The sequence below is a fragment of the Anoplolepis gracilipes genome, chromosome 14 (assembly GCF_047496725.1).
Source record: "Anoplolepis gracilipes chromosome 14, ASM4749672v1, whole genome shotgun sequence".
In the NCBI taxonomy this organism is placed as follows: Eukaryota; Metazoa; Arthropoda; class Insecta; order Hymenoptera; family Formicidae; genus Anoplolepis; species Anoplolepis gracilipes.
Window position 1 is genome coordinate 4096456 of NC_132983.1, and position 24431 is coordinate 4120886.

General features: G+C 29.8%; 1 protein-coding gene and 6 non-coding genes across 8 annotated transcripts; 4 read left to right on the forward strand and 3 right to left on the reverse strand.

Moving 5' to 3' along the window:
• Positions 1-5865: 5865 nt before the first annotated feature.
• Trnac-gca (transfer RNA cysteine (anticodon GCA)) lies at positions 5866-5937 on the reverse strand. Its single transcript has one exon. It is a non-coding gene; the product is annotated as a tRNA-Cys (tRNA).
• A 6972-nt stretch (positions 5938-12909) lies between these two features.
• Positions 12910-13030, reverse strand: LOC140673656 (U5 spliceosomal RNA). Its single transcript, XR_012048083.1, has one exon. It is a non-coding gene; the product is annotated as a U5 spliceosomal RNA (small nuclear RNA).
• Positions 13031-13551: 521 nt separating this feature from the next.
• Positions 13552-13624, forward strand: Trnaa-agc (transfer RNA alanine (anticodon AGC)). The gene has a single exon. It is a non-coding gene; the product is annotated as a tRNA-Ala (tRNA).
• Positions 13625-13916: 292 nt separating this feature from the next.
• Positions 13917-13990, forward strand: Trnat-agu (transfer RNA threonine (anticodon AGU)). Its single transcript has one exon. It is a non-coding gene; the product is annotated as a tRNA-Thr (tRNA).
• Positions 13991-18320: 4330 nt separating this feature from the next.
• Positions 18321-18392, reverse strand: Trnap-agg (transfer RNA proline (anticodon AGG)). Its single transcript has one exon. It is a non-coding gene; the product is annotated as a tRNA-Pro (tRNA).
• A 617-nt stretch (positions 18393-19009) lies between these two features.
• On the forward strand, positions 19010-19081 carry Trnap-cgg (transfer RNA proline (anticodon CGG)). The gene has a single exon. It is a non-coding gene; the product is annotated as a tRNA-Pro (tRNA).
• Positions 19082-19579: 498 nt separating this feature from the next.
• Positions 19580-24257, forward strand: LOC140673607 (aromatic-L-amino-acid decarboxylase). 2 transcript variants are annotated; one of them, XM_072906667.1, is made up of 9 exons: positions 19580-19780; positions 20734-20978; positions 21445-21678; positions 22102-22231; positions 22380-22640; positions 22861-22978; positions 23336-23426; positions 23524-23724; positions 23918-24257. In XM_072906667.1, exons 2-9 carry the CDS (start codon positions 20778-20780, stop codon positions 24215-24217), a joined length of 1536 nt encoding a protein of 511 aa, XP_072762768.1. In that variant the 5' UTR covers positions 19580-19780; positions 20734-20777; the 3' UTR covers positions 24218-24257. The 2 variants fall into 2 exon arrangements, with proteins under 2 accessions (XP_072762768.1, XP_072762767.1); XM_072906666.1 differs by having other exon boundaries at positions 20741-20978.
• Positions 24258-24431: the final 174 nt, after the last annotated feature.

Here is a 24431-nt window from a genome sequence, read left to right on the forward strand (position 1 = left end):
CTCTAACTGTCTAAATATATTGTTTCTTTAATATATCCTCTCATCGTTACTGTCGTGAAAAATATTATCCTTATACGCTAAACAAAATTTCGAGAACTATGTACAAGTCTTTCTTCCACTCGCTCACGCAATCATAAAATATTGGTAGTAGTTATATAATTGTACTACCATGTAATAGAACGCACCTTTTGATACATAATTCGTAACGTCTTCGAGATTTCTTGCTCGTGGTATCCGAGAAAGAGGCCTTTTGATTAACGCACTCAATCCGTCGGTGCGTTATTTGACTTTTTAACTGACGCGAGTCCTGTTTATGCGCGCCGAACTGCTCCGGGCGAACTTTCAGCGAAGATCAAAGGAAACTAGCGCGACTAAGGAACAGATTAAAGGTACAGCCGCGAGGGCTCCGTCTCTTCTCAACGCTTTAGCGAAAACTCTCTCTCTCTCTCTCTCTCTCTTACGATGCTTTCTTTATTAAAAGCTAATAACCGACTGCCGGAGTCTCCCGCGCGACCGCGATTTCATTAATTCCATCTTTAATATTACAGAGACCGAACGATTCGCCGCGCGCCAGGTTGGAGGTCGTTAGATCGGCGTCGAAATAATGTAATCGTTAATCAGACATTGTGTGTGCTCTGTAAAGTGACGCCATATTGTATTCCCTTTGACATTCATATCAAGCAATTCTCTCGTTGGCATCCGCGAATCTCCGCATTACGATTGCAGACAAATTTGGCAAGCTTTGATTGCTAGCCGCGTTAAGTTTTCAATTGTGACGTCTATCTCAAAGCGATGTGATATTCCCAGTTCTACGGTGTTTCGTCATTAGTACGTTTTAGATCAATTTAATATTAAAGAAGAGAGAGATGGCAATTATATAACAAAATAATGTTATAAAAATTATTGTAACATATATAAAGCTTAAAATTTATGCATTTTATCGATTTATAACGCAATGTTTTCTGCTTTAAAAAAAATAGATGCTGTTGACATAATCTGTTTTTTTCACGAACCAAGATTGAACGCAACTGTTCACCGTCTTGTTTCCGATATTATGCAATATATCTTATTTTCATCGATGGAAAATGTATACATGTAACTTAAATAGCAGTCACAGACACGTACAACAGCTTATAATTAATTAGAATGCTAGATGTCTAATAAACAGAAAACGAGATAAAATCGTGCCCTTTCGACGTCTTCTTATTCATTGCAATTGTAAATGAATAAAAGTTTACATATAATAATACTCGATATGGATTTTTATTACACTAGATATTTCAATAATAAAACAATCTCAATATTACTGTAATTGAGGAGGAACAACATTGTTTGAGATTACTAACTAATCAGCTCTTTCTTTTATTGCATTAACATTTAAGAGAGAATTTAATACATACGTTTTACTCTTTTCTATTTTCTGCCATTATTCTAAATTATGTAAAAAAATAAAATAGAGTTTTAAGAGCAACCATATCTAGCAAACGATAAATAAAACGAAAAGCATTGATAAAAATTACGAAATCTCTATTTTATATCTTTATTTCACGAAACGAATTACTTTCACTTTGCATCTATTTTCATAGATTACGCAAATATATCCGATATAAACACAGTGATATGCATGATAATTATTTACATTCCATTACATTCAACTGAAAAACGAGGACTGAGATTGTTGTTTCATAAAAATCTCAGTCTGTATTTCAACAAATCTAATATTTATTTGAATCAACCGAAAGAAATCAAGGCAATTTTTTCCTCTTTCTTATCTACATTTATGGATAAAAAAGTCCCTTATCAACCAGTCTTAAGAACTTTTTAATTGAGAGAACAATTTCGTTGAGCAAGTCTGCGTGTACTCTACTTCGACGAAACTTTCGGAAGTTTTATAAACCGTTATCTTTTATCACCGTGGTTCGGCAACTTTCTTAAACCTCTGCCGCGCACGCTGCAGGTCAGCATTTTTAACCCGCAAGACATAAAGTTAAATATTCACTTCTCATGAAAGCGTCGTAAAGGGCCACGGTTTCTCTCTTGCGGAAGACCAACGGGAAAAACGGAATTCATTTACCTTGCCGGCATTTCGCAGAAGCGGAGTTTTCTCGTGGACGGATGTAATCGCTCCGGCAAATACAGCTCTTTCACTCTCGGCACTCGGAAAACTACCACACTATTTCGTCGAATCTAACAAAAAAAGAAAAATCTTTACAAAGTCGGTTGGGAGAGAAATATTTATATAATTCAATTCTTCTGGGAAATTATTTTTTTTCGTCATTAATGAACGGCGTAACGCATAATTCCTTTATATTTGTCTTAATTTTACATTGAATGATGCATTAAATTACATTTTTAAGATCTTAATTTTGGAAATAAATTTTAATAGAGAAACAAGTTTAATTTTTTTGTTCTTTTTTTTTTTTTTTTACTTAAATATGAAAATTTTGCGTGACAAATAATGAATTAAGTTCTGTCAAATTTTTGCCCTAAGAAATAATTATTATATAATTTTTGAAGTATCGAATACAAATAGTAGAAACAAAATGATCAAGCATGGCGCCAAGGCGAGAAAAGTTATACACTTTGAGTAACATGAACAAACCAATTAACTGGTTAAGCGACCAAACCCCCATGAAATTCAATTGTCTTCGCCCCATGCGTCTCGCCCCGGCTAACCGCCCTTATATTTTCATCCCTCGACACGAAGACCGTGCCCCGAAGAGTCTAACGGCCGTACAGGCTCGCTATTATGGTGTCAATTAAATTAGATCACTAGCTAGCTAGGGGTAGCTTAACTGATACGATGTCAGCTCTGCACGGGGTTGTACCCGCACAAAGTATGTCGTTAAAAATGAAATGTAAATACTCGCACAGTTAAATACCATATTAATATGATATATAAAACATTAATTTTTGTATATTTTAAAAGGAGGGCACACTCGCACAAAATGCACAATATAAATTCATTTATATAATAATTTATGTTATAAATAAAAATAAACTCAATCTATGTATCGCGCGCTTAATATAATTTATTATTAATATTGACTCTTATTTATTTTCGATTATTGCGATGTTTGTAAACTGACGTTATTTAATTTTTAACTGTATTTATTTAATATTATATAATGCGTAAAATCATAAATATGTGTGTAATGAAAAAAGCAATATATAATTAATTAAACTAAAGGTGTATATATTTATTCAGATAATATAATATTATTATATTAATTCATGCTGTATCAGTAAATCTTCAAACAAATATATCGTTGCATATGTTTTGTACCAGCGATAAATAAAAAGTACATCCAATATAACGTGATATACACTATTAGTATAATGTTCAATAAATTAAAAATTTTATCTTATGTCATTTATATGTAAAATGTAATTAAGTCTCAAATTAAGGAAATTAATAAAAAAAACTTTATTTGTTTAATTTTTTAATTATTTATATAACTTGTGCAAATTGTAACCTATTTAATAAAAAGTAAATTTTCTCCAAAATATTATTTGATATTCTGTTTCTATGTTTTTCTCATGTTTTTTTTTTTATATATGTACATATGAAATATTAAACTCAAGTCTAAAGAATGTGTCATATAGAGATCCGGGCGAGAACGAGATCGAATTAAGAGCGAGAAACTTGTCGAGCGCAATAGTAAGTCATATTTTACAAATCACTTGACTATGTTTATGAATAATTTAAACGTTCAACCCCCCTGGATAACGGACGAGGGTAAAACTGACGATCCTCCGAGGACAAAACGCAGAAGCCCCTCAGGGACATGGACCCTTTGTTACTGCCAGGTCGCTAGCTACAGCAAGGATGCCAGTGTTTGATCCTACACTACGTGGTAAGCCACGGAGGATCATCGTCCGTATTGATCTCTATTCTACAATTCTCACTCCACTGCTTCTCGAGCAGGAAATTTAGAAACGAACTACGTAATAAAGTAAATATATCCCTCACTAAAAAGATCTAATTCTTCTGATTCTGATTTATATAACTGGAAAATTAAATATGTTATAAGACAAAATATAAATTAATTAGATGCATTAAAAAATAAATAAATAAATAAATGACAATGCAGAATAATTAAACTAATTAGAAGAGATAATTTTAACTTTGTTGACACATTTGAGGTTTTATATCTAAGTAAATATTCTAATACGAACTATATAATATTTAGTATAAAATGTTCACGTAACCAATTATGACATTAGTAATTATGTTGAAAAAAGCTTTTGAGGAAAGTTTTAACATTTTGCAATATTAACTCTGCAATGTTATATTCATTTAATTTTTCAAAAAAACCGTTTTAGATGTATAAATGCTTTACGCTCGAATTTTTCGAGACAATGAAATAAAATAATTGCACGTCTTTAAATTGAAAGCTATCTAAATCAATAGCTTTTTATTTTATTCATAATAAGATCGCGCTGCACGAGAGTCGATCCTGTGACTCATGCAATTGCTGGAAAAGCATTGAACCCGATTACGGTGTTGATCCCTAAACCTCGCGAATACAAAAGGGCCGTATTCAGGATCGAACTGACTATCATTGCTAACGATAATGGTGGATTAGCACGATCCCATCTGTCATTTGACTTATGCAATCCCGAGTTTCTTCGGGATCCGTTACCGCTGCATTGTCAACATTGTGAATTAAACCAGATCCGATCATGCATGATCGAAAGATTGTTACTACATTGTTACGTACCGCGTTAATATTTGTAGATTTCGATACATAACTGTAAAAATATTTTTTCTAATCTAAACTAATTTTTAGAGTGTTAGCCCTGTGAAAAGAAGCGAGAAGAGAATGTAACCCCTCTCTCGTAAACATGTTTAAAATTAAAATAAATATACGTTCAAATGATTCAGCGCATGGATTTTACGCATTATAATATTCCTTAAATAAGGGACGTAGGTATTCCGGAAACTCGTACGGTGTCAAGATAGAGGAGATTTATCTCGGATATACATTTCATTTGGCGGCTTGCCAATTGGCCTGATCGCCCCAAGCGAGCACTGCGGGCATTTCACGGATTCGGAGAATATTTAGTGGGGTTTTACGGATTTAACACTCGCCGTCAAAGCAGGTGGTTCGTACATCGAACATTCATCTTCCGCGGTCGGCAGTCTTGCGGATTAACCGATGGCTCTCTATTCTCTTGTCAGATCTTTATGGTGGTATATGCCATGTTATCGCGCTTTTCCTCCATGGCTCTTTCAACATTTTCCTGTATTACTTCTTTCAGAAATTAGGGGAATTCGTGAACTTTATATTTAACTATTTTAATGATATATATCTGTATTTTTCGAACACGATCGCATCTTGTCGTCTTTTGACGAATATTATATCGATCGATTGGATAAATATTTAAAAAATTTGCTGAATCATCAGCTACAAAAGAACATGAATATATGTTACATAATCTTATACATCATAATTATTATTCCTCCTGATTCTAATAAACCTTCAATGCAATCGATTGATTGATAATTTCGGTTAAAAAAATAAGATGCAAATATTCTTCAAAAAAGTCACTAAATTCATTATCCAAACCACTCACTTTCTAAAGATTTAGATTTAAATTGATAATCTACTGTCAAACAGCTTTTCTTTAGTTTGTTCAATAAAATTCAGATTAGAGCTTCTCTACTATCTTAAAATATATTGTAATATCGCCTGAGAAGCGATTCATTATAATTTTCTTAGGCAACACTTGTGATAAAGTTTTAGATAAAGTTAACTAGATTCTCTGTCTGTTAATAGAATGCATTCGGATATATCATTGCGGTCTAGAAAAATACAATAAATCTAAAAAAAATTTCAAAGTAGCCAAAAATAGATCTTGAGGGGGCACCCGGGTTTGAACCGGGGACCTCTCGATCTGCAGTCGAATGCTCTACCACTGAGCTATACCCCCAATTGAGAATACGTGCTTTGCTTGCATACTTCTACTTCTACTGTATTTTCAAGAAATCACTTTTAATTTTACTGGTTATATTTGACAAACATGATACAAGAGTCCTATTTTTTCGAGAAAACGATAATTATAATAAAAATATTGGAAACAATGGTAAATATTCAAATAAATCACCCGATCAATTTTTTATTATATATACTCATATTGTTTTTATATTTCGATTGCTTATTATTGCACGATTTGACGTACTATGTGTGCACGAAATTCGGTGAAAAATACGAAGTAAACTAAGACATTGTACTAACATTGTGCTAACACACTAATATTGAAATATGTACATTCAAATATGTATTTATATAACAATTTAATTTTTTTACATATAATACAATATGTATTTCGTAACACTTTCAATTATATAAATAAAAAAAAAGGAGAAATAATTCCGATACACTAAACACTGATCGAGATAATAACATTTTTGTTATAAGTGCATAAATCTTAAAGTATATATATCCTTAAAGATAAATGCATCTTGAAATATTCGTATCTCTAGATTCTCTGCACTGAATAATATCCCCTAAAATAATAGGTACTCTTCTAGTATAGTGCAAAAACGGTCTTTGTTGTCATACAAATAGTTATGAGAGCTACCTCCCCTCTACCCCGCGAGCATGGATGGCGACAGGTAGAGTAATATACTGCGGACCACCTAGTGGCTTCATGACTTTGCCATATGTCAGCGTGACTAAGGCACACATGGTCGAGATCATTGCATGTCAGGCTTCCCGAGTGTGCCGATAAAATTGTCCCATTTTCCAATAGAACGCGATATCTCAAAGTATAAATCTTCAAATTAGTTTATGCATATTTAAAAAAAAAAGTTAAAGATATGCAACTAGATTTAATTTATATTAATTTATATATTTTTATCAATAATTTTTTGATCAATATTTTTTATTTCTGCGATTATTTATAACTCAAAATATATTTGTCATGATATTTTCAGTTAAAAAAATATCGACTCTAAGTTTGTCAGAATCTATTATTAAAATTAAGATCACACAATGCGTTTTGTTGTTAAATAGAATTATTAAAATATATTTTTCTTTAAATTTGTGCGTATTTGTATTTTTGGTAAATTATATTGTAAATATATATTTAAAAATTGACGAAATTTTAATTACTTCTTTGAGATTTGTTTGTACATATAGTTATACAAATAACGGCAAAAAGTTACATTATAAATGACGAACATTCTTGAGAATACATTATTTTGGATAATAGATTTGCTGATAAGTTATTAATTCAAGTAGATTGTCGCTGTGCAAAATTTTCATTAGTTTCCTTGCATAATGTATATTAGATTTCGACAAAACTTTGACGGCTAGTCAATAATTCGAAAGCTTTCTATTATGAATAACATACAGTAGAAAATGATGTTTTACAATATCTTATCAATTAGTAGAAATTACAGTGATTATATGGAAAAAAAATAAAAATCTATATCAAACATATTGAAAGTATGCTTTTTCTGATATATCAATAAATTAACGTTTATATTTCAATGTAAATTATTTCTATTTTTCAGAAAAAAAGCTAAAATTATTTCACATTTATATATATAAAAGCGGATGCAGTTTTTTCTTATTATCTGTTTTACGTAATATCTGTCAATCATATGACTATTATTATGTCACTGCATCTTATTATCTTACAATAAACAAACTCGCGTCTGATATATTTTACGGTGTTTTTAAATCGAAAAACAGCTTAGTTAGCAGCACATTTTTCAATGCTTGCTGGCTTAACGAGAAAAATAAAACGGGTAACGTCGAAGTCGGTCTATGCAACCTTCCGTTCAGTTTGCGAATTAATCCATCAAAACGGTCACGATATATAACTCATCCCTGCCTTGTTTTGTTCCGCGCCTGCCCGCCTCTAAAGTCCGAGAGTGAAGTCGATTGCACATTACGTATAAATACACCGACGAGAGCGGTGTTACGAAAATTTTATTCATTCTTACGCATCTATATAGACAGACAAGATAATACTTACACGTAGTTCCTAGAAGCAGGCAAGCTTTCTTCTACACAACGTTATAATAATTGATTATTTTTTCTGCTGTTACTTTAATAATTGATATAGATAAAGAAATTATTAAACGATTGAAAAATTGTTTTCTATTTATGATGAGATCGGAAAGATATAAACTTCAAAACAAAATTTGTAGAAAAATTACTATTTTTCTACGACAGGCAAAAGAGAAGAGAAACGTAAAAATTCGATTATGAAAGAAAGTTTGTTGTGTCAAAGATAATACATATCTACAATTATCAACGTATCGCGTAATTCACGATTGCAATTCTGTTATAGATAAACTTACTCATAATAATAACTTTTTTAATTCTAATTATCATGTCGCTAGAGGACGAAATATCGTGATTCTTTTAACGATTTTTTTACATGTTATTGTAAAATAAAAATTATTGATCTTGAATTATTACACAGATACTAATATTCTTAAATTTTTTTCAATAGCATTTGAATGAATAAATAAACGATCAAATTTTATTTTAACATCTTTAACATTTCATTTGTTAGTTAATGAATCAACCATTGGAAAAGATATTTAAATCATATTTTCGTTTTCAATAGAAATAGAACAAATGTCATCAAAGCATCTTTTGCTATTAAAAGCGTCGAAATTAGGTTGTCGTCGATCAAATTATTTATAAATGTAGACGTGTACATATCCACATATGTACATAAAACAAACTAAAAATTTTATATCTATATTTGACTGAAAAATCGTGTATATATTTAATTTAAAAAGTATATTTTGTAATAAATTTCTTTAATATATTAATACATGTATTAATACATGTATTTATTAGTAAAATTTTTAATTAATTAAATATGAAATGTATGCATAAAAATGACGATATGTGTAATGTATATAGAATTACATTTCTTATTAATTTATTGGAATGTTAGATTCTGAGATTATAAATAAACAAATACAATCAATCTATATTTTTTTATTTGAATTATTTTCGGAACTGTTAACAAGAGAACTAACAAAAATCATAATCGCTAATAATATCAATTTATTAAATCAATCAAGGAAAAGCCAATGATTGCTGTATTCGTCACATTATATATATTCGAAACTATTTAAAATAACCAGAGAACTCTTTCCCTCGCGTAATTCTTACGATATATCTATCTGGCATCAAACCAACTGGCACCATTAACCTAAATGTATATGTCGTCCATTATGACGCGAGTATCTAGATAAATTAATCACGAATTTCTCTTGCACAGCCCCTTCGGTTCTATCGACCTCGAAATTCCGCAATTCGATAATTCAGAATTCAATCAAAGATTTATGCATCACTAGAAGGTCTCTTTTTAGTGTATTATTAGCGTACCTTTTCATTAGTGTCACATGTTTTTAGAATTTTGTCTGATTAATTTACCTCATTGTGTACAAAAAATACTGTATACTTGTCATACTGTACAAAAAATATACTATTGTGATGAAAACATTAATCGCGATAGTAATCACTTAATTAATAAAAAATAACAGAAACTTTTTTTTTCGAAAAAGTAAAAGATTTTTTCCAAATTATTATTGTTGTTTCTAATTATTACATATATAATTATATAAAGAATAATTAGGGTAAACTAGAGTATGATGGTCTTTTTTAGTCATTAATCGATATTTATAATATCGATCATCTTTGATAATGACTAAAAAAGCGCACTATGTAGCGATTATTAGAAAATATGCAGCCTATGGCCATCATACCCTAGTTTACCCTAATTTGTTAAGAATCTAAACATATATGAATTTTATAAAAAAAAAAAAATATTTTTTTGCGTAAATTAAGAAAACATTTTCATAAATATATGTAAATGCAGACAATGTTGTATTCGCCAGTTGTATTTAAGAATTTATTGCAAATGCATTTGGATCACGAAGAAATACGCGCGAAATTCGCATAAAGAATTTTTTTCCTGGGACGAATTAAATTAGCACAATTTCTTTTTTTTTTTTTTTTTTTTTTTTTTCATGAAGCTTCCACTAGGCATTTTAACGCGCGACACATGCTCACATGTCCATTATGCAAACATGCGAATGTTACTTTATATGTATTCGCAATTACTTTACACGTAACTGCAATGTATGTTTAAGTGCATACCACACAGGGATCGTGCCATATACTTGGTGGTTTAAAAAAAGATGAGAATCAGTGTAATGAGATTTAATAAAACAAAACTTGAAGTTTTTTAGCGCAAAATGCCGCTACTTAAAAATTTTTATTTTATGTTACTTTTTTATCTTTTAAATTTTAATTTCATTTATTGTTGAATTACTGGTAATTGAAAAAAGACTCGACTTACATGCATGCATATTATCCATATTAAAACTGTGTTAAATATTATACAATTTCAATGAGTTCAATTTTTTATACTGTAGAGAAAATATTACATATAAATTATTACATTTTTTAATAAAAGGCCGATTAAAATATTTACTAGAAATCGAGATTAAATCTTTTTAGGCAATAAAAATCTGACATTTAACATGAACATGTGAAGTCATCAAGATTATATCGGATGAAATGATTCCCATCTTTTTCAGACCACCCTGTGTACATCTTGCGCACATAATGCACACGCTGCAGGTGCCGCGATATGCACCGTCCACGATCGCGCCTGCGGACGCATCGCGGCCCACGTATGTACATACGCATCGCGAGGTTCTCGCGCAGCCGTGTGTTTTTCGTGTGGGTGCAGTGTCGGTGAGAGAGTACTGCGTACATACACACCAAGTAGTATAGGATCAATATAAGCGATGACACAGCGAGAGCTCATCTTTAAGCCACGCCCATGAACGCGCCGTGGACGAATGTTGGCACAATCCCGGCGGTGTGTGGCCAATCGACGTCACGCATCGATTTTTCGCGCCTTTTTCCCTTTTTTTTCGCGAAAGTGAACTTCTTCGCGAGGCTGACGAAGGCAAAGGCGAGAGCGTAAAGGAAAGAATATATGGAGAGGGATAGGAAGGAGCGCGTAGACGAAGGCTTAAAGGGCGAACGTTAGGGAATAGAGAGGGTGCGATGAGAGAGAAGCGACGGAGGGAGATGAAAGGGATGGAGCAGCGATGGTAGTTGAGGGAAAGGATGAGGGAATATTGGGGAAAGGAGAGAGAGGAGAGAAGGCGGAGGATCGATGAGGACAGGGTGACTCTTCCATGCCAGGGGTAAACGAACCTCCATTTCATCTACCCTTCGCGCCGTTATCGGCTGTCCCTTTTTTTCAATAGAGGGAGACCCCTGCTGTTAAGAACATCGAGCACATCCTCGTGCGTATCTTTCTAACCAAACATTCGCGCGATTTTCGTTCAGAGTTGTATGTACTTGTATATCAACGATGAATCGTGTGTCTCAACTTTTTAGGAAAACAAAAGCTCTGCCCTTTACGTATTCATCAATTAATTCGCTTATGATTGCATTATTATTGCAGTATCATCTTTCAAGACGTTGAACTACGTTTCAAAATGGAGAAAAAAACGTTATCTCGCACGCGCAATTCTACTTTATACATTTTTGGCCGTTTCTATATCTCGAGGCAATAAAGATTAATGAAATGATAAATGTGGAAATAAATAACTAAAAATACCTTCAAGCAAAGAAGACATAGCTCCTACAAAATACATATTTCTGACAAAAACAACCGCGTGCCTCGCTACTGTGGACCAACTAATTTGATACTGTGAACTGTGAACGGTGAACTGCGCTTTTTGAAAGAGTAACCGAAATTTGTATGAAAAAATTGATACACTACTGCCATCTAGTAGTACGCAAAATAACTACATCACACTGGTATACCGATCGGTTGGGCAGAGAATAATACTACTGACGAGATATCTCGTCGGTTAATTAATATTCATATATATATATTACAATCCTCTGTCTTACGTTATATTTCGTTTAATCCAATATTAAATCATAATAAAACATATGCAAGTTACGATTAATCCTTTAGCTGCTATATACATATAGAAGGCTATATATGGCTGAAAATATTAATCTCATTCATTAAAAATGTGTGTATGCAATCAGTAATATTGGCTCGAGACATTTATATTTTTACTAAACTATGCAATATTTTTACTGTTTACATTTCACCCATCAATAATTATTACCGAATATAATATATAAAAAAATAATTTTTATATACGAATACGATACATCCCATGCATCTCAGCAACTGTGACTTGCGATATAATAATAATCTCTTGTTCCACATGTAGAGAACGATTATTTGAAAAGCGTGAGCTAAAGGGTTAGGAAAGAATCTGTCATTAACTATTAATTTTATATCTATACATAGCAAAAAATATCTTATCTCTACAGTACTCTGTAAATATTTATAAGTTTTAATAAAAATTTAGTTTTCCCACAGGAGTTCTGCATATATATTTACTAAACTTTTCATTTCAATATAATGTTTAGTTATCATGAACAATTCAAGATTGCTATTAATGTGTGTTAATAAAAATAATAATTATACTTTTTTATATATAAAATCAAAATTTATAAAAGTATTTGCACATTCTCTTTGTCACTTTATCCGCCTCACTATGGTACTACGAACTAATAAAGTACAGAGAATTTGCTATATAAACAGCTTAGAAATTTATGAAATAAAAATATTATTCGTACAAATTTCGGTTACTCTTTCAAGAAGCAATCAAACTATCAAATTGATACACAGTAGCGAGACACAGTTGTTTCCATCAGAAATATATATTTCGTAGCAGCTATGTCTTTATTTAGAGATATTTTCAATTATTTATTTGAAAAGTGAGGGGAACCAGCATAGATGAATTTCTTTCTTCAGACTTTTTAGTACTTTTAGAAGGAAATCCATGGGAATTTCTTATGTTTGAAATTATCTTACGACCCAACTTGCGTTGGGCACACAAAAAATTAGTCTATAGACTCATCAATTGTTCCCCTCCACGGAAATCTTTAGTAAAAGGCGAAAGATTTATGCGTGAATTGAAGGGAAACCAGAGTACCGACTTACTCTCTGGATCAATTCTTTATACAACGTTTAGGAGATTCTACTCACGAGAAACGTAGCCATCTAGTGATCAACGTGAACATTACTGATGACGTAACATAGAAGCACATGGCGTTTGACCGTTTGCCTCCCCGTTTAGCGCGTATCCAAGTACTTTCTGTCTTTCTCTTACTAATAGTCTCCACAATTATTTTAAAAATATATGTATCTAATATATATATGAATAAATACTTTCCTTTCGTGTGTATGATTTTTTTTTAATAAATATAAAATTAAATAAAAATTTTTATTTCCTTCTCATTATGCTCTGCGTAAACTTGCCGCAATTTCTTGATTTTAAATCACTTTTTTGAGCTATTTACTAATATGATTTTTAGATATTCAAATATTTATGTAAATATATTGTTATGTATATATAGTTTAATCTTTATTATCTTTATATTTGACAAAAGTATCATGTATTGAATGTCTATGCTAATGTATCTTTATACATAAGATTCAGGAGATATCGTCGAAGGGGGCGTAGCTCAGATGGTAGAGCGCTCGCTTAGCATGCGAGAGGTACCGGGATCGATACCCGGCGCCTCCAAACCTTTATTTTATTTTTGCTTCCGTCACGCATAATAAATTACTACACAAGAGAAAAAAACAAGAACGATAAAAAAAATATTTCTTGAATTTAATTTTAATAATACATTTATAACGATATTTTTAAAAATAATTATATCAATTATTTTTACTAGAAAGTAATGCAATAGAAAGTTCAAGATATTTTGATACTTAAATATATATATAATCAGTTACAGATTTAAAAGTACAAATTATGTAAATATTCTGTTGTACACCTTATCTACTTATTAGTATTACCCTATTACCACGTAGGCGCCGTGGCTTAGTTGGTTAAAGCGCCTGTCTAGTAAACAGGAGATCGAGGGTTCGAATCCCTCCGGGGCCTCATCCGCACTGTATGGTTGCGGAGTTTATTTTTTATTTTTGAAAAAACATTAGTTTATATAACTTTTTAAAATAATTTGGTTTAACACAATAAAGAAAATATTAAATTAAATATTAAATGTAATAGGAATTAAATATTAAATATAAAGAATAAGAAAGAAAGATATATCTCTCTCTCTCTCTCTCTCTCTTTCTTTTTCTCATATAATTTATTATAATTAATTTGCATTGTATATTTGTTATAATTAGCTTTAATATAAGAAGGATTTTTTACTATAATTTTTATAGCAGCATAATATTTAGATGCATAATGCTCTATAATGTATAATATTAATACATATATTGTATACTGAATTATATAGAATATAACATAATTACAAATCATTATTATTATTATTAACAGGTTTTAGACAACTGCAAACTGTCGTCTCATTCTTAATTAGAATCCATATGTTCAATGTATTTTTCCTTTTGAGTTCTTAAATTATTATGGATTTTTTTCTGGAAGAAAATGCTTTACGCACCCCCCTGACTGACGAAAGAGTGTGAGACTCCTTGTTCATAAAAAGAGCGATATACCTAATTAAAAATCCCCGTTTCTCAAAGTTCATTTTTTTAGGAGAAGCCTTATATTTTGCAATACATTTATATATGCAAATATATATTATATGTGATACATAGAATTTATTATATTACAAATATATATTACAAAATATAATACAAAATATATGATAAAATACTTTACAAAAGAGTACGTTACAAAACATATTGCAAAATAAATATTGTATAATTAATTCTATGTCACATAGAAATTAATATGTTACACATAGAATTAATTATATTTAAATATGTATATATTACAGTGTATATGATACAAAATTTAATATGAAATTGTATCTTATTGTTAGAATATAATACTAATAAAGAGAAATTATTCTATGATTTAAAATTGTCTATGATTTATAAAAATGAATCTATAATTTAAATCAGAGTCCATCATGCGACTATCTTACCGTTCGAGGATTAAAGCAACGAATTTATCTATAATTTACATCTAGAAAAATATCAACACAAATCCGTTACTTTAAAATAAAAGCTTTTTGTTACTCATCGACACTGATATGCAACAGCGAAGTTATCGACATTGCAGCTACATTGTCTGTAACATACAAATATAAAATCCAAATTATAGCAACCTTTAAAGTAATTAATATTCAAGAAATTATTATTATTGTACTCATCAAATTTTATTATATCGATGAGTACAAAAATAAACAGATATATATGTAAGTATAAAATAATTTTATAAATTAAAAAAAATATATTTTTTAAATAAAAACTTTTATAAAATTTATATAAAAGTTTTGCTCTTCGAATCATTCTTGTTAATATCACTAAAATAAATAAACCGAAATAATTTGTATACGCGATTTGTAATAATTAATAAACAAATAATAAGACTTACCCGGGGGGTGCTCCGCCGATGCAGGATGCCTCTTCTAGGCCTCCGCCTCCTCCCCCTCTCAGATTGTCAAGGTCGTCAGGATTTATTGTTTTACACGCGCGATATATTTTTTTTAAATTTGTTTAAACCGAACAAAAGTAAAAACGCACGATAGTTTGGACGGCACTCCCGCATTTTTACGCGCGATACTTTGACGGCACTCCCAGTTTTCGGAACGATCGAAAATCCCATTTCATTCCGCACGAGAATCATACTTGGAGTCGACAGATCGAGTACGATTAAACTCCGAACAAGAGTTAAATCCAAAGCGGAAGAAGACGAAAGATCAAAGGAATCGATCGTGAATGGGGTTCGCTCGATTCTCGTTCGTGCAGATCCGCATCTCAGACCAACTCAAACTCATTAGGTACGATTTCGGATGAGCATATGTGTCTATCATACAGACAGTCCACATGATACATCATAGGGCTGGTAGACGGATTAATAGGAAACAATTTGAACATTTATCAAATGGATCGGACATCTTTACCGAACGTAAATCATGAGCCTAAATCCTCCAGTCGACGTCCTCAATGCGATACGTATTGCTGGTAGATGGTGCAAGAAAAGGGACTCATTCACCTCAGCCGGGATACTGAGACGTGTAAACGTTGTTGCCGAAATAGTAAGAAATAGTGATTGAAAAAACGCCGACAACTGACATCGATTTGACGCCTTTTTTTCAATCAATCATTTTTCACTGGAAAGCAACGCTGAGAAAATTCCATTTAGTCGGCATTCAAATATGATTCTCGACAACAATTTCGTGATCGAATATAGAATATTATATGAACCTAACGCGAAAATGCGTCCGCGATCGCGATTGCGAGATGAAGCCGATACAATAGAACGCTATAAGGCCATCAAGATCGAATGTTATATCATTATTTTATTTAAGTATTTCGAAATCGCTTTAGACATATTTAAACATTAAGATTTATCGCGTAGTATAATATGTATGTATTTATTATGACGAGAAAGAGAGCGTGTCGATTAAAATATTTTATGTGCTTTTTTTATATACGTGTATTTTATAACTGCGATTCATACGCTTTAATGTTACCGCTCGGAATCGATTTTTCATGTACTTTAGCGCATTTTTGCGCGTACTAAAATGCGTATGTATTATTGTTGCAAGAAATGTTTACGGGGTGCTTTAATTCGAGATGACCGACCGTGAGTCTGCGACGCACGTGTCAGAGTCGGAGTGCCGCGTGCCACGTGCGTACGCTACGCTACGCCCGCCGGAGCTAGAATGAATGGACGTCAGACGTCACGCGTCACGTCGCGCTAATCTCTCCCCTCTCTTACCACGCAACGCAGCAACGTCAAGGTCAAGCAGAAGAGGGAATGTGCTCTTTTATCTCGCAAAAACAATGACAAATACGGACTATACTACGTGACAAAATTTGACACATTAAAATATGTACATCAAATGATTCTAAAATATGTAAAATTCTTAGCTTAAATAATATTCGATACATTTAAGGTGTTTTAAATACCTGAAACGCGATTACAAAATATAATGCATAAAGTATTTTAATCAAAACAATATTATGATTTACTATACATATATTAATATTATAATTTACTATAACTGTACAACGATTTTCTTTTTTTGTTGCATTCCTTATAATGAATACATCATAATGAAAATTGTATCAGTAATGTAAATGATTATTTGTGAAAAATAAATATTTCTATTAGGGGCAGCTGTATATATATTTATTAGACGTAACTAAATGTAAATTAATAGTGAAAAATTTCACCATTTTTCTTTTTACTATATTAATTATTTATAATATATATTCTGTATGATTGAATTTTTATTATAATTTCTACATATATAAATTATTTATTTAAAATGTATACAAAAATTTAAAAATAAAGAACATATAAATAATTGGAAAAGAAGATAAAAGATAAAAATCTTTTTTTCTTATTCTTTAACAAAAATATCATATTCTCACTCTGTATTTTTATATCTTTATTATAGCCCAAGATATAATTCCAAATAAATCAAGGTACACAATTATTATTTTCTTATTGATAGTTATTTAACAGAAAATTTTAAATAGTCACATAAGCAAGTTCTTAAACAGAAAATTTGAAAGTATCACAAGATACAACATCTTCCTCTGCTTTCTATTTGTATTTGTAGTGCTCTCTTACTTTCCATTTGTGTCAGACTAATATAAATTAATATTTTAGCTCTTAAATATTATGTAATTTATAATTGATCACAATGTAAATATTTAACTTTAAAATTGTTATTAAGAAAAATATAAATATATTCAATTAAATATAATAAATATACAAAATTAAATATAATAATAAGTTATATATAATAAGCTTTTCTATTATTAAAATAATAAAAGGCAAATATAAAGTGCTAAAGAGCCATATCCTAGAGATTTATACTAAATTCATATATTAATACGTTAAATACATATAAAATGAAAACATATGTTTTGGCACATTGATTTTAGAATTTATATATTAATATATTAAATGCATAAATAAAAACACACGTTTTAACTATCGGGACATTTACAATTATTTTGTCATTTTGCGTTTTAAAGGTATATTAGTTTCCTCAAATAGTTGACAGCATACAAATACGATATATATATAAATATTTTATATTTATTATTTTAATTTTGCTTGATCGTTATATAAAAGAGTAAACAGTTACATAATATGATACTATTACATATTTTAGAAGCTAAAAATAATTTATAAACTTTAATCATAAAATATTATATCTTTAATCGCAAAATTAAAAGCCACGATAGTTATGAGAAATCGTGTGGATTAGCAAAAATTTGGGCTCGTCCGGGATTTGAACCCGGGACCTCTCGCACCCTAAGCGAGAATCATACCCCTAGACCAACGAGCCATTGATGATTTTTGTTACTTTCATAACGATGGTCATCCTGGAGTTTCAAAAGTGACTTGTTTATTCATTACTCATGTAGTATAAAAAAAATATAAAAAGATTAAAATATTCTAGATTTATTTGTAAACTTATGAAAACTTGTTAAAAGTCTCTTGTTTATTATTAAGTAAAAAACAAAAAATGCATTATCATATATTTAATACAACATAAAATCTTATTATTTTTATAAAATGTGTGCTTCTCTTTCAAGAGTTTTAAAATAAAAATATCAAATAGCTACATACGAGCATAAGAGAGAACAGAAAATCTTTATAATAAAAAAGAAGAGGACTTAGCCAAAAGAAAAAAAATTATGCAGATTCATGAACGTTTATAACGAACAGTTAAAGGACAGAATATAAATAATGAAAATGTTGCACAATGGCAGACCGAGTATAAAATATTCGACAAAGTAAATCAAATACAAATTAAGAAGCCAACGTCATAATGCGTAATTTTAAATGCAGTTAAATATCTCGGTACTAGATTCAAGATTTCTTTATATATTAATTTTTTTATAAGTAAATATTGTGATATAGCGACCATGTCGAGGATCAAAAAGAAAAAAATTTTCACGAGGCTCGTTGGTCTAGGGGTATGATTCTCGCTTCGGGTGCGAGAGGTCCCGGGTTCAAATCCCGGACGAGCCCAAAGTCCTTATTTTTTGCACTATTCGATGTTTTTTTTTGATTTTTATTAAAAATCGATACCTACGCCAGATTACTTTGGCTATCATAGTTTCGAAAACAAAATGTATCTTGCTTACATTATTCAATAAATTTTGATAAAACAAGTCTATATAATTATGCGCAATAAATAATCGCTGACTACAATTATATAGACATCATATATAAATAGCATTATTAAAAAAAAACAACAAATCAAATATTATCATCAAATATATGATAATTAGTTAACTAATAATAATTAAATTACAATACTGCTATTTGCATATGTATATAAAAGAACGGTTCAATTAGAGGAATATATTAATTGGCAAGAGATTATTTTCAGAGCACTAGAAAAGAATTGCTTTCGCGGTTAGCACAGATCAATATTTCGTGATTATGGAGAAAGCAAGTGAAAGTTTTCTCAGTGGCGGTATTTAACGTGAGGGGACAGTATCTGACTGAAAAAGCTTCTGAATCATCGATCGGTTCGCACATCTGTATGAAATATCGTACGGATTCATCAATTATATTTGAAGCATCGCGTGTCAATCGTGTTCAATTCAACAATGAAATACGAATTTGAGTGACAAATTATTGCTTAAACGACAATGTTTATGAAAGTGTTACTCATATACAAGAAATTTTTATTGTGCCGTGCGACATACTTGTAAATCATAGGTACGAGTATAACATAAATTATATAAAATTATATAAAGGTGAACGTGTCTCAACAAACATTAAAGCGAAAATATTTGCCTTAAAATAATAAAAAGAACGAAGCAAAGTTTTAACAAAAGATTTTCACGTTCTTTGAAAAAAAAATATTTTTCTTAGGAAATCTTTCTATAAAAAATTTTGTATACTTATACATTAAATTTTATATAAAAAAAACCTATAAAAGTAATTGTGCATTTATTTGTCGATATCTCCTGTAATTATCTATTTACAAAACTAGGGACAATTTAAATTGAAAAGAGAGATGTTTATATCTAATGTGACAATATATTGAAAATTTTAAAACTATTTGCGTACATCGTAATAAATGTAAAGTTTAAGCCAAAGTGAAGTAATATTAATTATAAATTGATAAAATTATTCGTCACCAGTGACGAAATGATTAGGTGTTATCATTGATCGATCAAACTGGTTTAATTAAGCTTTATACTTCATTAGAAATTTGATAAGCTTAACAATTGACGACGTTTCGACCTTTGGTTTAGGTTTTTATCAAGTTTTTAACGACACGTGTCGTTCAAGACTTGATAAGAACTTAAACCAAAGGTCGAAACGTCGTCGATTGTTAAGCTTATCAAACTTCTAATAAAGTATAATTAAAGCTTAATTAAACCAGTTTGGTCGGTCAATAATAACACCCAATTGATTATAAAGCAACAGTGATAATATTTATTTGTCCTACTTTAACTATAATTGATATCTTAATATAGTGTTAAGTAAATCGTTTACGCTCTGCCTATATCACATTCTGTGATTACATTTTACATATAAATTTATTTATTATTTACTTAAAATTTTAATGACAAGAAATAAATAAAAAGCTAAAACTCAGTTATTTTACTCAATTGTTTTCATGTTAAAATTAAATTGAAATAAAAATTTTTTCAACTCTCGAGCTTACAGAGAATTTTATATTACGTGATTCTGCAATTTATAAAATATGGACATATCAGAATTTGTGGAGTTTGCTAAGGCAACAATCGACTTTGTTGCCGATTACAATGAGACTTTGAGAAATAGAAACGTACTGCCCAATGTGGAACCGGGTTATCTCAGTAAATTATTACCAGAACAAGCACCTGAAAAATCTGAAAAATGGCAAGAAGTCCTTGAAGATGTGGAACAATATATTATGCCAGGAGTAAGTCTATAATATTTTTTTATAATATAAACGCACAATGGTACATTTAAATACATATAAAACTGTATTAGTAAAAACATTTTTCTTTAGTTGTAATACTTATAATTAATTAGAAAGAATTAGCTTCTTTTAATATATTTGTATAAATAAAAATAAGAGTCAATATAAAATTTAATAAATTTAAGACAACTACTGTTATCTTTTATTCACTTTCGTGCTTTTTTCAAATTAAATACCATATATTAAATTTGTTCTTTCTTTTTATCTTTTTACAGTTATAATCAGTCATAATCTAATTTTTCTAAGTCTAATCAATAAATTTTATATATTTTACTAAATTTATCTATATATTTTACTAAATAATAATTTTTTATCAAAATAATATATGAAATTTATTTCTTTTGATATTTTGCATTGTAATGAGAAACAAAAGAACAAACTTTATTATTTCTATCAATATGTGCAGATAACACATTGGAATTCACCGTATTTTCATGCATATTTTCCAACGGGTAATTCTTATCCGGCTATCGTGGCCGAGATTTTGAGCAGCGCGATTGGTTGTATCGGCTTCAGCTGGATAGCATCACCAGCCTGTACCGAACTCGAAGTTATAACGTGTAATTGGCTTGGTAAATTGTTAGGATTACCTAATGAATTTTTGAACCACAGCAATGAAACAGGAGGAGGAGTCATACAGGTAATTAACATACAGAGTGCATATAGATTAATTCTTAGTGCATATTGAGATTAAGAAAATAAAAAATGTACCAGAATCTAAAACGGAAACTTGTTGTTTTATAATTTCTAAATCAATAAGTTATATATTCAGATTGAAGTAGATTAAATTCAAATTAATTTAATAATTTTTTAATAACTATAACATAATTTATCTAATTTTCTTAAAAATATTTGCCATGTTTTAATAGTTAAATATTTTAATAGAAAACATTATAACATAAAAATATAACATAAAAATTATAAAATGTTTTTGGATGACTTATAATATTTTTTACTAACTTTTGATATATACTGTAACAAAAATATTACAATAGTTGATTGAACATGTATATTTGATACACATTTGTGAATAATTATTTTATTAAGTTTATTAATTTTACAGGGATCTGCAAGTGAATGTACGTTTATATGTCTATTGGCTGCGAAAGAGTACACAACGCGACAAATGAAAACTCTTCATCCAGAAATGAGCGAGGATCTCATTAAATCTAAATTAGTGGCATATACTTCTAGTAAATATTCTTCCATTTATTTTTTATTTTTGCAATTTAATTGAATTATTTTTTGTTGAGCATTTATATTTTAATCTTATCAATTTATTATTAAGTAATTGTAATTTAATTTCAATTTATTCAAATGTATTACTTTGCAAAATTATAGATCAGTCGAATTCTTCAGTAGAGAAGGCAGGACTTTTAGGCTCAATGCTAATAAGGCTCTTGCCAGTGGATAATAAGTGCTCTCTACGTGGTGAAACTTTGAAGAAAGCGATTCAGGAGGATTCGGAGAAAGGCCTTATTCCGTGTTACGTCGTCGCTACTTTAGGAACTACTAGCACTTGTGCCTTTGATAATCTTGATGAGATAGGACCTATATGCAAAGAACATAACATCTGGTTGCATGTTGATGCTGCTTACGCAGGCGAGTGTCAATGTTTCAATTTTTTTCTTATTAACTTTATATCTCTATTTCATATTCGATACAATACATTACAATTATTTTAAATTATTGTCAAAATATTATTAATAAAAAAAATTAAGTTTGGTTTTTTCAGTTAATTATTAATTATGATTAGTTGTTTTTACTGATTACAAAAAAATGATATTTTCACAATAGTCTCTCATTAATTATATTGATACAGGTGCAGCATTTATTTGTCCGGAATTTCGTTATTTAATGTCCGGCGTTGAGTATGCAGATTCTTTCAACGTAAATGCACATAAGTGGTTACTTGTCAATTTTGATGCTTCGGTAATGTGGTATGTATTACATTATATTGTTAATTAATTATTTATATAACTTAATATGTACATATCTAAAAAAGTCTTTTTAAATTTTTATATTAAGTGTCTTTTATACTTTTTCCTTAATAAATAAATTATTAATCTTTAATCTTCAGTTAAATGTACATAGACTTTAATAGAAATTTAATTCAAGAAATTGTTTATGTATGTAATATTTATAATTGAGACTTATAAACAACATCATTTGTACAAATTTTTAAATTGTGAAAAAAGCAGATTTAAATTAAAATACAAAAATTTAGATTAAGTATTTTAATTAGATATCCTACGTCATAAAGTAATATTTATTATTCTATTTTTTATTGCTTTTAGGGTAAAAGACTCGAGACGACTTGTAGAAGCATTCAGTGTTAACAGAATATATCTTGCTCATGATAAAGAAGGACTCGCACCTGATTATCGAGTAAGATTTACATATGTATTGATTATAATATTCTTTATTCGATCATTTTTTACAGTGTAATATAAATATCTTTCATTTTTATAATTTTCGAATATAGAATTGGCAGATACCTTTGGGTCGGCGATTTCGTTCGTTGAAATTATGGTTTGTCATGCGCATTTATGGAGTGGAAGGACTTCAGAAGCACATTAGAAACACCATAAGATTAACGCAGCTTTTTGAGAAATATATTAGATCGGATGATAGATTCGAAATTGTTACCGAAGTAGTTATGGGTCTCGTTTGTTTCCGTATTAAGGTATGTTATTGTATTTTAATCATTTATTTTTTTTTAATTTATGAATAAAAATTATTTTAAAATTGATCCATTTTTTGAAAATTAATTATACATGATAGTTAAATATCGTTCTTAATTAACTTATAATTTTTATAGTAAACTTCTGAATTATTACCAAAATTTATGATAAAAAGACAGATTACTCTTCTTTTAGGGTGACGACAGTTTGACAATGAAACTCTTAGATCGTCTACAGGCTAGAAGACAAGTTTATCTCATCGCCAGCACGTATCAAGATAAGCTTATTGCCAGATTTGTTGTATGCAGTCGATTATGTAAAGAAGAAGACATCGCTTTCTCATGGCACGAAATAAAAAGTCAGACAAGCGAAATTTTACGAGGCGAATTTTATAAAGAATCGGTCGAGAGCATCGCGAAATCGTCGGATGATATTGCAACAAGAATAGAAAATCTAAACTTGACGACAAAGAAAATTTCGCAAAAAATATCATAATTAATTTCAAGAATTTTGCTTAAAAATTTCAGCTCAGAAACTTGCATATTTTTATTTCAGATCTATTATAACGCTTTGTAATGTTATTCTATGTGTCTGTAGATTTTATCAATTCTAAAATAGTATTTTAAAAGTAATGATTGTAATATTTTAATAAAGTATAATATATATATAAAAATATATGGACATCTTGCAAAAATCTAACATATACACC

Excerpts from the sequence above, each read along its gene's own strand:
- LOC140673607 (XM_072906667.1), top strand. The coding sequence starts at position 20,778 with ATGGACATATCAGAATTTGTGGAGTTTGCTAAGGCAACAATCGACTTT. Across the intron at positions 22,641-22,860 it reads TGTTGATGCTGCTTACGCAG|GTGCAGCATTTATTTGTCCG; the intron begins GCGAGTGTCAAT and ends ATATTGATACAG. Across the intron at positions 22,979-23,335 it reads TTTGATGCTTCGGTAATGTG|GGTAAAAGACTCGAGACGAC; the intron begins GTATGTATTACA and ends TATTGCTTTTAG.